This window comes from Catharus ustulatus, chromosome 5 (genome assembly GCF_009819885.2).
Source record: "Catharus ustulatus isolate bCatUst1 chromosome 5, bCatUst1.pri.v2, whole genome shotgun sequence".
NCBI lineage: Eukaryota > Metazoa > Chordata > Aves > Passeriformes > Turdidae > Catharus > Catharus ustulatus.
In genome coordinates, this window is record NC_046225.1 from 75,361,126 (window position 1) to 75,374,747 (window position 13,622).

At 50.6% G+C, this 13,622-nt stretch overlaps 1 protein-coding gene across 9 annotated transcripts in view; it reads left to right on the forward strand.

The window, feature by feature from the left end:
• DYSF (dysferlin) overlaps positions 1-13,622 on the forward strand; it is a 74,218-nt gene that overhangs the window by 31,912 nt on the left and 28,684 nt on the right. For 5 of the 9 annotated variants that reach the window (XM_033059831.1, XM_033059832.1, XM_033059828.1 and 2 more), the window contains 9 exons: positions 49-189; positions 888-917; positions 1,587-1,613; positions 2,504-2,545; positions 4,468-4,569; positions 6,238-6,399; positions 7,325-7,490; positions 8,543-8,616; positions 12,539-12,601. In XM_033059831.1, coding sequence (XP_032915722.1) covers positions 49-189; positions 888-917; positions 1,587-1,613; positions 2,504-2,545; positions 4,468-4,569; positions 6,238-6,399; positions 7,325-7,490; positions 8,543-8,616; positions 12,539-12,601 — 807 coding nt within the window. The remainder of the gene's footprint in view (positions 1-48; positions 190-887; positions 918-1,586; positions 1,614-2,503; positions 2,546-4,467; positions 4,570-6,237; positions 6,400-7,324; positions 7,491-8,542; positions 8,617-12,538; positions 12,602-13,622) is intronic. The other 4 variants (XM_033059833.1, XM_033059829.1, XM_033059830.1 and 1 more) reach the window with 2 other exon arrangements.

Sequence of the window (13,622 nt, forward strand, 5' to 3'; positions counted from 1 at the left end):
GGAATCCCAATTCCCACAGTTCCCAATTCCCTGGAATTCCCTTCCCAGGGCGCAGATGAATTCATGGGGCGCTGCATCTGCCGGCCCAGCCTGGAGCACTCGCCCCGGCTTTCCTGGTATCCCGTCCTCAAATCCGGCCGGAATGTCGGCGAGCTCCTGGCTGCCTTCGAGCTGATCCAGAGGGAGAAGGTGAGACCCATCCCCGGGCCTGGAATGCTCTGGAATTCCGGTTCTTCCCCAAGATCCAGCTTTTCCAGGTGTTGGGTTTTAGTCCATCCATTGGCGCCTTGGAAGAGCCGGAGGGATTTGGGATTTGTCGCTTTTTGAGGGATAATTCCATAGGATGAGGTTTTCCAGGTGGGAAAAGAGGCGGTTTAGGGTTGGCCTGATGGAAAACTGCCGAATTCCAGGTGGGATGGGCTGGATGGAAACTTCTCTCCTCAGACAAGTCCTGTGGGGGTCTCGGGGATATTGAGGGAGCTGGGAATTCCCAAATCCCTTAGGAATGCTGCCTTGGAATTGTTTCTGGAAAGGATTGTGAAGCTCAGTCCCTGTATCCCATTCTTCCTGAGGTTTATCTGGGAATGGGAATCCCACAAGTCCCTCTTCCCTGGAAATCCCAACCCAAATATCCACACGTGGCCACTTCCTCCTCCTCATTCCCTCAGAACCGGGTGGGAAAAGCCTTGGAGAGGCCTTGGAATGGGATGTGCTCCCAGGGGAGCTGTTGATCCCAGTGGGAATCATCCAGGTGGATTTGGTGCTTCCTGACTGGATAAGAGTCCAGGATTTTTAGAGGTGGGAACAGAAGGGGCTGAAGTTTCCCTGCTGGAAAAAAAGGAATTAGCACTGGGAATGTTAATGGGAATTGTGTTCTCTCCCTGCAGCCGGCTGTGCACCACATCCCTGGATTTGAGGTAATTCCCGACTCCTCCTTGCAAATCCAGCACCATTCCCAGCTTTTCCAGGGATTTGGAGCCCATTTCCAGCAATCCCTCCATTGTGTCCTAGGGAATTCTTCTAGGATGAACGAATTCCCGTGTAGAGATCCCGTTTTTCCTCAGCTGGGAATGGGGCAGCTCCTTCCTGACAGGCAAATTTATCCCATTCCAGGATCCAGAGGATCCCATGGAGACGCTCCAAAGGCTCTGGAGCCAGGCTTGGGAGAGTTGGGAATGTTCCCCTGGAGAAGGGAAAATGCCAGGGAATGCTCAGCCCTGCAGGGGCTCCAGGAGAGCTGGAGAGGGACTGGGGACAAGGACTGGAGGGACAGGACACAGGGAATGGCTTCACTGGGAAAGGGGAGATTGGGCTGGGATGTGGGCAAGGAATTCCTGCCTGGGAGGGTGGGGAGGGGCTGGGCTGGAATTCCCAGATTTGCTGTGGCTGCCCCTGGATCCCTGGAGTGTCCAAGGCCAGGCTGGATCCACCTGGGATAGGGGAAGGGAGTGGGACTGGATGGGATTTAAGGATTTTTCCTGCCCAAACCATTCCATGATTCCCTGTGGTTGTCAGCTCCAATTACAAGCCTTGGGATGGGCTTAGGGATGAGAATTCCTCTAATTCCATCCTCTGCTCTTTTCCAGAGCGATCTCTCCTCCAGTCTGGATGAGGTGAGTCTTTGGGAATTCCTTGGTTTTCATCTTGGCGTTGTTCAGATTTGCTTCCTTGGGAAATCCTCTTTTTCCCAGATGGGTCATGCCAGGACCATCAGGATTTTGGGAATATGAGTGATGGCAGGATGGGCTTTTCCCCATGGCTGGGAATGTTGGGATCTGTTTACCCTCTGGAATGAGGCATCCCATCCTTTCAACCCAGGTGTGCCAGAGCTGGAATTCCAGGCTGCCCTTGGGAAATCCCAATTCTGAACATTCCATAGGGAATTTGCTGTGAATCGAGGATGTGCCGGACTGTTCCAGTTGTTCCAAAGGAAATTTTCATCCCTCATCCCTGGAAAAGTCAGGGATCGGTTGGATGGGGCTTGGAATAGTGCAAGGTTCCCTGCCCATGGAATGGGATGAGTTTTCCAATAGGAACGATTCCATGATTCCATCATTCCCATGATTCTGATTCCACATCCAGAATCCCAAGACTTCATCCTCATGCATCCCATGGAGGTGATCCCAGGATGAACCAAGAGGTGGAGTTGGGATCTTAGAAAAATGCAGGCAGGGAAAGGGAAAAACTCTTGGAAAAGGAACAACTCTTGGAGTTAGGATCTTGGAAAACTGCAGGCAGGGAAAGGGAGCAACTCTTGGAATGTTGTGGTGGCTCTCAGAACCGTCAATCCCAAAATCCGGGAGACGAGCTAGGAAAGACCTAAGCCACATTCCCAGGAAAGGTTGGATTGGATGGGATAAACATTTTTCCAAGATTTTTTTCCCATCCAAGCCGCCATTCCTTGGGAGCTCATCCCGCTGTTTTGTGTGTCCATAACCATCTCTCTCCTCTTTTTCCTCCATTTCTTCCCACTGCCGGAATTCCGGAATGGGGCATTCCACAGCTCTGCATGCCTGCCTTGTTCTCTGAGGGGCTCCTCCAATGGGTATCACTCTCTTCCCTGTCCTCCCCCCTTCCCAGAATCCAAGAAAATCCCAGCAGAACCTTTCAGGGAGAGCAGGATTGCGGGAACTCCATCCCGACAAAATTCCTGAGGCTGCATCCCAAGGATTGGCCGGAGTCTCCAGTGCCTCATGGATGCTCCTGATGGGCCAGGCTGGCTCCATCTTTATCAATTTTTTTCTTGGGAATGGCCTTTTAGGGCTAAATTCCCGCCAAGCTCTGGGATTTATCTTTGGATCACATCCCAGCTTCCATCTAAATATTTTCCAGACTTTTTTTTTTCTTTTTTTTCGCCTCATCCATGTTGATTTTCACTCATCCTGGATCCAAACCCGGATCCAGACCCGGGAATCCGTGGTCTCCAGAGCTCCCCGCCTCCTGGATTCCCTCGGATTTATCCTTGTTCAACCCCTCCCGGCTCCCAGCAGGATTTTCGTGGATTTCCCTCCCTCCAACCAGCTTTGTCTGGGAATTGCTTTTCCCCCATTCCCAACCCGATCCCTCCCTGCTCCCGCCTCATCCCTGGCATTCCCTGCTCATTCCTGTCCATCTGGTGGAGCATTCCATCCTCTGGCATTCAACTGGAATCCTGGAGAACGCCTGGAAAACCACTGGGAGAGCAGCAGGAAGGACCTAAAAAACCTGGAATGATGCAGGGTTGAATTCCAAGTTGATCCTGGCGAGGATGAATGGGGCAGGAGCTCTTTCCCAAGGATTTCCCAGTGGATTTGCCGAAGGACTGATCGCTAAAATCCCTTCCAACCCAAGCCATTCCATGATTTTGGGCCTGGAAAACCTGAAGAAGGGAGGTTTTTTTTGGGAATTATAGTTCCAGAGGGAATGTGGGAATTCTCTGCAGCTCTCCCTTCTTCTTCGGATTATCCCAGATAAAATTCCCATTCCCTAACCAGCACTAACCAGCACTGGGAGCATGTGGAACATGGGATGGAGGAGTGGCTGCTCCATGTGGGAATTCTCCCACATGGAATTCCCAAAAACTTCTGGCTAACAAACAGCTGGACTCAGGGACCAGCAATTCCCAAGGAAAGTTAAAGCCTGGAATTTTATGGGAAGGGGAGTTGGAATTGGATGATCCTTTAGGTCCTTTCCAACCCCAACCATTCCATGATTCCATGTGGAAAATCCCTTTGGAGACCCAATCCCTCACCCAACTAAAATACATCCATGTGTGATTGAATCCAATAAAATTCCAACTGGGAGAGAATTCCATACTCCTGGGATGGATTTCCAGAGGTTTTGCTTTCATTCCAGCCTTTCTGGGAGCTCTGGGAAAAGCAGGAAAAGAAGAGGGGAGGAATTCTGGCTCCCACTTTCCTCCTCGAGGGAGGCAAATTGGGAATTCCTTGACTGTCTCCCAGATTTGGGATGATCCCAATGGAATTCCCAGGAAGTTTCACCTCAGCCACCATCCCATGGATTTCTGGATTATCCATGAAGTGTGGGATGAGCCACAGGCCCTTCCCGGATCCAGAGGCGATGCCAATCCCCCATCCCACGGCGCTGCTCCCACTAATTTTTTGGGAATCACCCAACTACAAACCCGCTGCTGCTCCTTCATCCCTTTCCTCATTCCGCCATGATCGTGGGATGGGATGGAGGCAGTTCTATCCCATCATTCCCTAAAAATTCCCTTGGAGGGCAGATCCTTTCCATTTTCCTGGGAAAAGCTCAGGAATGTTGGATCTTCTCCAAGATGACTCAAAGAGATAAAAACCGCTTTTCCATCGCCTCCATCCTGCCGTTCCTCCTCTCTCCTCTGGCTGTCCCGGATTTCCCGGGAGAGATGAGTGTGGCAAAGATGGAGATTCCGAGTGGATCCAACATGGAAAGGGGTTTGATGTCTCGTCCTGGCGCTTCCCGACGTTTTCCCTTCCCTCCCCACAGTCCGAGGATTCCGACCTTCCCTACCCGCCGCCGCAGCGCGAGCCCAACGTGTACATGGTCCCGCAGGGAATCAAACCCGTCCTGCAGCGCACGGCCATCGAGGTGAGACACGGAGCCGGGAACGGCGTCCCACATGGATTCCGGGGTGGGATTCCGAAAGAAAAAGGCTCCAGGGGGCACTTCCAGCTCCTCAAAATTCCCTGGCAGGAAGGTGGAGCTGAGGGGGTTGGGGGCTGCTGCCAGGGAATGAGGGATGGGATAAGGATGGAGTTCAGGGAATAAGGGATGGGATAAGGATGGAGTTCAGGGAATAAAAGATGGGATAAGGATGGAGTTCAGGGAAGAAGGGATGGGACGAGGAGGAAGTTCAAAGAATGAGTGACAGGATAAAGATGAAGCTCAGGGAATAAGGGATGGGATAAGGATGAAGCTCAGGGAACAGGGGATGGGATAAGAAGGAAGTTCAGGAAACAAAAGATGGGATAAGGATGGAGTTCAGGGAATGAGGGATGGGATGAGGATGGATTCAGGGAATAAAAGATGAGATAAGGATGAAACTTTGGGAATAAGAGATAGGATAAGGATGAAGTTCAGGGAATGGGATAGGGATGAAGCTCTGGGAATAAGAGATGGGATAAGGATGAAATTCAAAGAATAAGATATGGGATGAGGGTGAAGTTCAGGGAATGAGGGATGGGATAAGGAGGAAGTTCAGGGGACGAGGGATGGGATAAGGAGGAAGTTCAGGGAACAGGGGATGGGATAAGGAGGAAGTTCTGGGAATAAGAGATGGGATAAAGATGAAGCTCTGGGAATAAGAGATGGGATAAGGATGGAGTTCAGGGAATAAGAGATGGGATGAAGAGGAAGTTCAGGAAATGAGTGATAGGATAAAGATGAAGTTCAGGGAATAAAGGATGTGGTAAGTGTGAAGTTCAGGGAAGAAGGGATGGGATAAGGATGAAGCTCAGGGAATGAGGGATGGGATAAAGATGAAGCTCTGGGAATAAGAGATAGGATAAAGATGAAGCTTTGGGAATAAGTGATAGGATAAGAATGAAGTTCAAGGAATAAGAGATGGGATAAGGAGGAAGTTCAGGGAATTAGTGATAGGATAAAGATGAAGTTCAGGGAATAAGGGATGTGATAAGTGTGAAGTTCAGGGAATGAGGGATGGGATAAAGATGAAGCTCAGCTTGGATATCAGGAAGAATTTCCTCATGGAAAGGGTGGTCAGGCATTGGAAGTGCCCATGGAAATTTGGAATCCCCATCCCTGGAAGTGCCCAAGGAACTCCTGGTGCTGAGGTGGGGATCGGTCACAGGTTGAACCCGATGACCTTGGAGGCCTTTTCCAACCCCAAGGATTCCACAATTCCCACCACTGCTTGTCCTACACTGTTCAGCCTCCAGCTTCTCCTCCAGTGCCGAGGAGCTCCATGGAATCCTGGAAGCAGAGGTTTGGCTCAGGATTTGCCCCACAGATCCTGAGGGCTGAGGAACCTTAAGGGTTTGGCTCAGGATTTGGTGTCCCCTCATCCCACAAATCCCGGAGGATGAGGAATCTCAAGGATTTGGCTCAGGATTTGGTGTCCCCTCATCCCACAAATCCTGGAGGATAAGGAATGCAAAGGATTTGGCTCAGGATTTGCCCCACAGATAATTTGGGACGAGTAGCCTCAAGGGTTTGGCTCAGGATTTGGTGTCCCCTCATCCCACAGATCCTGGAGGATGAGGAATCTCAAGGATTTGGTGTCCTCTCATCCCACAGATCCTGGCCTGGGGGCTGAGGAACCTCAAGAGTTTCCAGCTGGCCAGCGTGACCTCGCCCAGCCTGCTGGTGGAGTGCGGGGGCCAGCGCGTCCAGTCCGGCGTCATCAAGAACGTCAAGAAGAACCCCAACTTCGACGTCTGCGTGCTCTTCATGGAAGTGGTGAGATCCCAGCGGGACTGGGGTGGTGCAGGGGGAAGGGAAGGGCCTCAAAAATGCAGTGAAGCACCTTGAAATCCTAGAAAAATTGATCTGGTCAAGGATCTTGATGTGCCATAGGAGTGGATCTTGTGAAGGGCCTGGAGGTCACATGAAAATGGATCTTGGGGTGAAGAATCTCAAAGTTCTGTAAAAATGTGTCTTGTGAAGGACCTCAAAGTCCCCTAAAAGGGGCCTTGATATAAAGGGGTCCCCTAAAATTGGATATTGTGGTGGAAGACCCCAAAATCCCATAAAATTGATCTTGTAGTGGAGGACCTCAAAGTCCCGTTAAAATATATCTTGTGGAGAAACTCAAAGTCCCCTAAAAACAGATCCTTTGAAGGAGGTCCTATAAAACTGGGTGTTGTGATGAAGGACCTCAAAATCCCATAAGATGAAGGACCTTGGAGTCTCATAACAGTGGATCTTGTAAAGGATCTCACAGTCCCGTAAAAACGAATTTTGTGGTGAAGGACTTCAAAATCCCATAAAAATGGATCTGATGAAGAACCTGGAGGTGTCATAAAATCGGTTCTTTTAGTGAAGGACCTCAAAATTCCATAAAAATGGACCTGGTGAAGGACCTTAAAACCCCATAAAAATGTGGTGAAGGGTTTGGAGGTGTCATAAAATTGGTTCTTTTAGTGAAGGACCTCAAATTTCCATAAAAATGGTTCTTCTGGTGCAGGGCCTCAAAATTCCACCATGGATCATGTGGTGAAGGACCTGGAGGTGTCATAAAATCAGTTGTTTTAGTGAAGGACCTCAAAATTCCATAAAAATGGTTCTTCTGCTGAAGTTCCTTCTGCCCTTGTTTTTTTTTTTTGGGATGGTGCAGACCCTCCCTTTCCAACCTGATTCCATCTTCCCTTCCCTCTTCCCGCAGCGCCTGCCCAGGGAGAGCCTCTACAGCCCCCCCATCACCCTGAAGATCATCGACAACCGCCCCTTCGGCCGGAGACCCGTGGTGGGACAGTGCACCATCCGCTCCCTCCAGGAATTCTACTGGGATCCCTTCCAGCAGGACACGGGGGCGCCCCAGGAGCAGCCAGGTACGTGGGAATATCGGGATTTGTGAAGGAGTCATGGGATGGTTGGGTTGGAAATTAAGGATAGTCCTGTTCCACCCCATCCATGGCAGGGACAATTCCCACTGTCCCAGGTGGATCCAGCCTGGCCTTGGACACCACCAGGGATCCAGGGACAGCCACAGAAAATCTGGGAATTCCAGCCCAGCCCCTCCCCACAATCCCAGGCAGGAATTCCTTCCCAAATCCCAGCCCAATCTCCCCTCCTTCAGTTCAATCCATTCCTTGTCCTGGCACTCCATATCCTTGTCCCCAGTCCCTCTCCTGACTCCTTGGAGCCCTGAATGGGATTGGGATTGTGGGATTGGGATCTTGGAGATGAGCTTTGAGTGGTGGGAAAGTTCTGGATGAGGTTGGAATCATGGAAATCAACTTTGAATAGTGGGAAGGGTTTGGGAGATGTTGGGATCACGGAGATGAACTTTGGATAATGAGAAGTGTCTGGGATGAGTCTGGGATCATAGAGATGAGTTTTGGATAATGGGAAGGGTCTGGATGAGGTTGGGATCATGGAGATCAGCTTTGGATAATGGGAAGGGTCTGGAAGGGATCGGGATCATGGAGATCAACTTTGGATGGTAGGAAGTGTTTGGGAGATGTTGGGATCATGGAGATGGACTTTGGATAACGGGAAGGGTTTAGGATAAGTTTGGAATCGTAGAGATGAGCTTTGGATAATGGGAAAGGTCTGGATGGAATTGGGATCATGGAGATGATCTTGGGTGGTAGGAAGGGTCTGGATGGGATTGGGATCATGGAGATGGATTTTGGATAATGGGAAGTGTCTGGGATGAGTCTGGGATCATGGATATCAAAATTGGATAATGGGAAGCACCTGTGAGATGTTGGGATCATGGAGATGAACTTTGGATGGTGGAAAGGGTCTGGATGGGAATGGGATCACAGAGCTGGAGTCTGGCAGAAACTGGGATCACTCCTGGAGGTCAATCCCAAGGTTTCTGGGCTCCGGGATTCCCAAATCCCGGGATCACGGTGCCGCCCCGCTCTGGTTGCAGATGACATCAGCCTGACGCCCAGGGACGACGTCCTCATCGACATCGATGACAAAGAGCCCCTGATCCCCATCCAGGTACGGAAATGCCGGGAGCATCCCAGGTTCTCCCGAGCTCCGGTGGGTCTGGGGAATGGATCTCACATGAGACCGGATCCAGTTTGATCCATCCTTTTCCAACTTCCTCGTGTTTTCACTCCCTCTCCTCACCTGCACACCCCCAAACTCCTCCTCATTCCTTGGTTTGGAATGGATTTGCTTTCCTGATGGGGAGAATTCCGTGCTGGGCTCTTCCCAAAGAAAGCAAAAATTCCCTGAGGTTCTGTCAACCTCGCTCCATGGCTGGATCTCCTTGTCCCAGTTTGGCTCCTGGTTTGCAGGAGTTTTACTGGATTGGGATTGTGGAATCCCAAATCCCAAATCCGTGGTGGTGGGAGCTTGGAAGGAGAGGGGGAATTGCTGCAGTTCCAATAAATTTGAGGGATCTCAGCATTCCCTTGGGAAGGAATCAGGATGGACTGCAGTTTCCATTCTTCCAGAAACTTCTCGTATCCACATCCCTCAGGTTCCTTCTCCAGGAGAAGGAATTTCTGGGACAGAGCTGTGCATGGGATCCACGGATCCAGAGTCCGAGTGCCTCTGGAGCAGCTGGGAATGGTGCCAGGAATGTTTACTGGAACTTTTCCTGGTTTTCCATCCCTTGGTGGGATATCAAGGGCTGGAATTTCTCTTCTCCCTATTCCTGGATGCCACAGGGCTGGAAAACCTGGAGTTTCCAGAAGGAATCTGCCTTCCAGGTGTTTCCTGCCTCAGTTTCCCTGGCCTTGAGCAATTCCAGGGATGGAGGAGCTGCTGAATCCAAGATGTCCAACTTGGGCATGGATCTTGCTCTTTATGCACACCCTTGGTGGCTCCTGGGGGTTTTTATTCCCAAGGATTTTCTGTGCTGTTGGATATTTGTGGTGGATCCAAGGCGGGCTCAGACTGGGTCCCACATCAAGCTGGGAATAAGGAATTTGGCTAATTCCCAAAAAAACCCCAAAAACCCTTGTGGATGTGGCCCTGCTCATCCCAAATCCTCATCCTTGGAAGTGTCCAAGGCCAGGTTGGATGAGGCTTGGAGAAACCTGGGATGGAGGGAGGTGTCCCTGCCCGTGGAAAAGGTGGAATGGGATGGGATTTAGGATCCATCCCACCCAAATCATTCCATGATTCTGTGATCCTATTCACAACTCCCTTGGGATCTTGTCCTGAAATCCTTCAGCCTCCATTGGGAACCAGGCAGGAGAATTGGGAAAAGTTGGCTCTGGTGAAAAGTGTGGAAAGGGAAAAGCAGCTCCTGAAAATGCTCCTGGGAAATCAGGGAAGCAGCCTCATCCCCTCCTTTTTGCTTCCCATTTAAGGATTTATCCTTAAAATTTTATCTTTTGTCAGGGCAGTAACTGGAGCATGTCCGTGGAAAACATGGAATTTTGGAACAGGAATTTTTGTACTAAAATCCCGCTTTTTTTAGTCCAGGGTAGAGGAACTTGGGAGAAAACGGAGGGAATGATGTGGGAATGTTCTGGGGGCTGGACCCACTGTGGGATCCCAAACTGGGATGTGGAACTTGAGCCCGGTTTCCCATGATCCTGATCCGGGGTTTCCCATGATTTGGAATTGAGATTTCCCACCATCCAGTGCTGGAAGTGCTCAGGCAATTCCCACTGGTGGGATTCCCAGTTTGTCCCATTTTTCCGAGTGATCAGGATGGGGGGAACACACTGGGATACCCAGAGTGGGATCAGCAGTGCCCACAATTCCCTGGAATTCTCTGCTCAGATTTCCATGATTTATTCATGGAAAACCACACTGCCGGCAAACCTGCTCCCATTTTTTCCTTTGGGAATAAAACCTCTGGATAGGGACACACTTCCCTTTATTCCTCTGGAGCTCCTGGGAATGTGGGATCCCATCCTGAAGATTCCAGAGGAAGGAATGAGATGGAGCTTTGGAATCCTGGAGCTTGGTTCCATGGGATAATTTTACTGCAAACGCCTCCAAGCTTGGATCAAATTTAGGGAAGAGTTTAAACAGCAGGGAAAGGGGAGAGGGAGGTGACAAAACCATTCCAAAGTGGAAAATTCCAGCATTTTTTTCCTGGAAAAAGAATTTCCCACCCAATCCTCCTGCCACCAATGGAACTCTTCAGTTTGAGCCTGAATTCCTCCTTCTCCCTTTGTTTTTTTTCGTTGTTTTTCCCATTATTTCGGGAAAGGAGGGAGCTTCTTCCTGGAAAACCAACCCAAAATTCCCACCTCGGAATTTTGGCCGTGGGAGCTGCTCCTGTGCTGGAGGTGGAGATGGATTGAGGGGATTTGGGAGGCCAAGGAGCAATCCTGACCCACAGGGACCATCCTGCTCCGCTTTCCCGGGAAAAGGGATGGATCCCAAGCCAGCAGCTCGTGCCCAGGGCTCTCTGGATCAGGAGCCAGGATTTTTCATGGATGCGTTTCCTTGTGTGGCTCCGGAGTTTTTCTCCCTCCTTGCCAAGCCTGGCTTTGTTCCCTGCTCCGAAGGGTGGTTGGAACAAAGGATCCCTTTGTTGCTTTCCCTGGAAAATCGGGAAAACAACCAGAGGTGAAATCCCTCTGCTCCAAGGTTTGGGAGCGCGTTATCCATCTCATCCGAGCGGGATCAGGAGTTCAACCGGAGTTTAAAACCAGGTTAAGTGCACAGGAATCACATCCTGGTCACCCAAAAATCATGGAAAAGCAGATTTTCCTGGCTAATCCTGTCTAGTTTGGTTCTTTGGGAGAAGGAGGAGTAGAGTTTTGGAAAGGTGGAATTTGTGGAAGAGAATGCTGGATCAGGCCTTGTCCTGCCTGCTCTGCTCTTGGTGTTTTCCAAGGGTTTATTCCCATGGGAAGAGGCTCAGGAAGGGAACAAAGCTCCAGGATTCCAAAGCTCCGTCTCATTCCTTCCTCTGGAATCTTTGGGATGGGATCCTGCATTCCCAGGAGCAGCTCCCAGAGCTCCAGGGGAATATAGGGAAGTGTGTCCCTGTCCAGAGGTTTAATTCCCAAAGGAAAAATGGGAGCAGGTTTGCCACCAGCGTGGTTTTCCATGAATAAATCATGGAAATCTGAGCAGAGAATTCCAGGGAATCGTGGGCACTGCATCCCAGGCTGTTCCCCCCATCCTGACCACTCGGAAAAGTGGGACAAGCTGGGAATCCCTCCAGTGGGAATTGTCCGAGCATTTCCAGCACGGGATGGTGGGAAATCCCAATTCCAAATCATGGGAAACCCCGGATTCCCTCTGCTCATGGATAAATCCACCAGGAAGGAGCTGTTCCCTCTGGGAGCTGTGAGGGAATCCTGGTGGAAAATGATCCCCAGGGAATTTTTTCTCTACGGAACAGCTGGAAATGGTGGAGTTCGGCCCAAGGACGCCGGTCTGGATCTGGTGGGATCAGAGCAGGGGTTTGGGAACAAGCCTGAGCTGGATAACTGGGAATGCTGTTGGGATTGGCCTGACCCTCAGACCTGGCTGTTTTCTGGGAAGAACCTCTCATTTCTCTCCCTTTTCCACCTCCAAGGGATTCTTGGAATCCTGGAGCAGCACCGCTGCTTCCTGCCCATGGAAGTGATCCCGGGTTTTGGTTTGCCCAGGATAAGTCGGGCTTGGACTTTGATACTGAGCATTCCCAATCCCATTCTAAATCCCTAAGTTTACAGCCCTCAGTATCCAGGGAAAACCTTCTCCTCCTCTGGGAATTTCCTAACAGCTTTTCCATATTTTCCCCCTCTAATATCCCATTTTTCCTCTACCTCATTCCCGCTGTTTGCTGAACATCCCTAAAAACAAACCCTGCGCTCATCCCACATTTGCCTCATCCCAGGAAACCCCAGGGTTGGGAATGTTCCTTTGGATTAATCCCTTTAATTGTTGCTTTCGCTGCCATGTGTTCATCCCGGTTCCCGGAATTCCCTGGATAACGGATCATTTTGGTTTGTAGCTGTCCGAGGGTTTGACGAGCTCAGCACTAATTAACATCCCGGATTCCCGGGCCCCGCCTCATGTAGGTACCGCTTGTTTCTAATTGCTAATTGATCGCTTATTAATTAATCGCTTAATTAATGACCTGAATCCATGAGAACACACGGATGGAGAAGAAGGAGGTGTTTTCCTTCTGGGAATGATCCCGTTTGCTGCTTAGGAAAACGGCAATTCCACCTTGGGTTTTCCAACCATTCCAAAGGGAATGAGGGTGGGTTTGAAGGAATTCTGTCCCCAGGTCGAGGATCCCAGCACAGAAAGGACCTGGAAATGTGGGAGCGATCCAGAGGTGGGACCAGGATGATCAGTGGGATGGAGCAGGGAGGAAAAGCTGGGAGAGCTGGGAATGTTTCCCTGGAGAAGGGAAGATGCCAGGGAATGCTCAGAGTCCCTGCAGGGGCTCCAGGAGAGCTGGAGAGGGACTGGGGACAAGGGCTGGAGGGACAGGACACAGGGAATGGCTTCACTGGGAAAGGGGAGATTGGGCTGGGATGTGGGGAAGGAATTCCTGCCTGGGAGGGTGGGGAGGGGCTGGGCTGGAATTCCCAGATTTGCTGTGACTGCCCCTGGATCCCTGGGAATGTTCAAGACCAGGTTGGATCCACCTGGGACAGTGGGAGGTGTCCCTGCCATGGATGGAGTGGGAATGGGATGGGATTTAAGGATCCCTTCTCTTTTCCTGCTCCGTTTGTGTCTTTTCCATGAGAAAAGCAGATGTTGGGATTTTCCTGGGTTTCATAGGGAGGGCAGTGGAGCAGCTTTGCCTTCTCAGGGATAAGTCTCTGCATCCCAAATTCATCCTGATTAGATTCCCGATGGAATCAGGGAATGGTTTGAGTTGGAAGGATCTTAAATCCCATCCCATTCCATAATTTCCAAGGGCAGGGACACCTCCCACTATCCCAGGTTGCTCCAAGCCCATTCCAGCCTGGCCTTGGACACTTCCAGGGATACAAACATTGTCCAAGGAATGGATTTCTCCATCCCAGAGGGATGGCAGTGCTGGGATCCCAACTATGGAAGCAAAAATTCCTGAAATCACC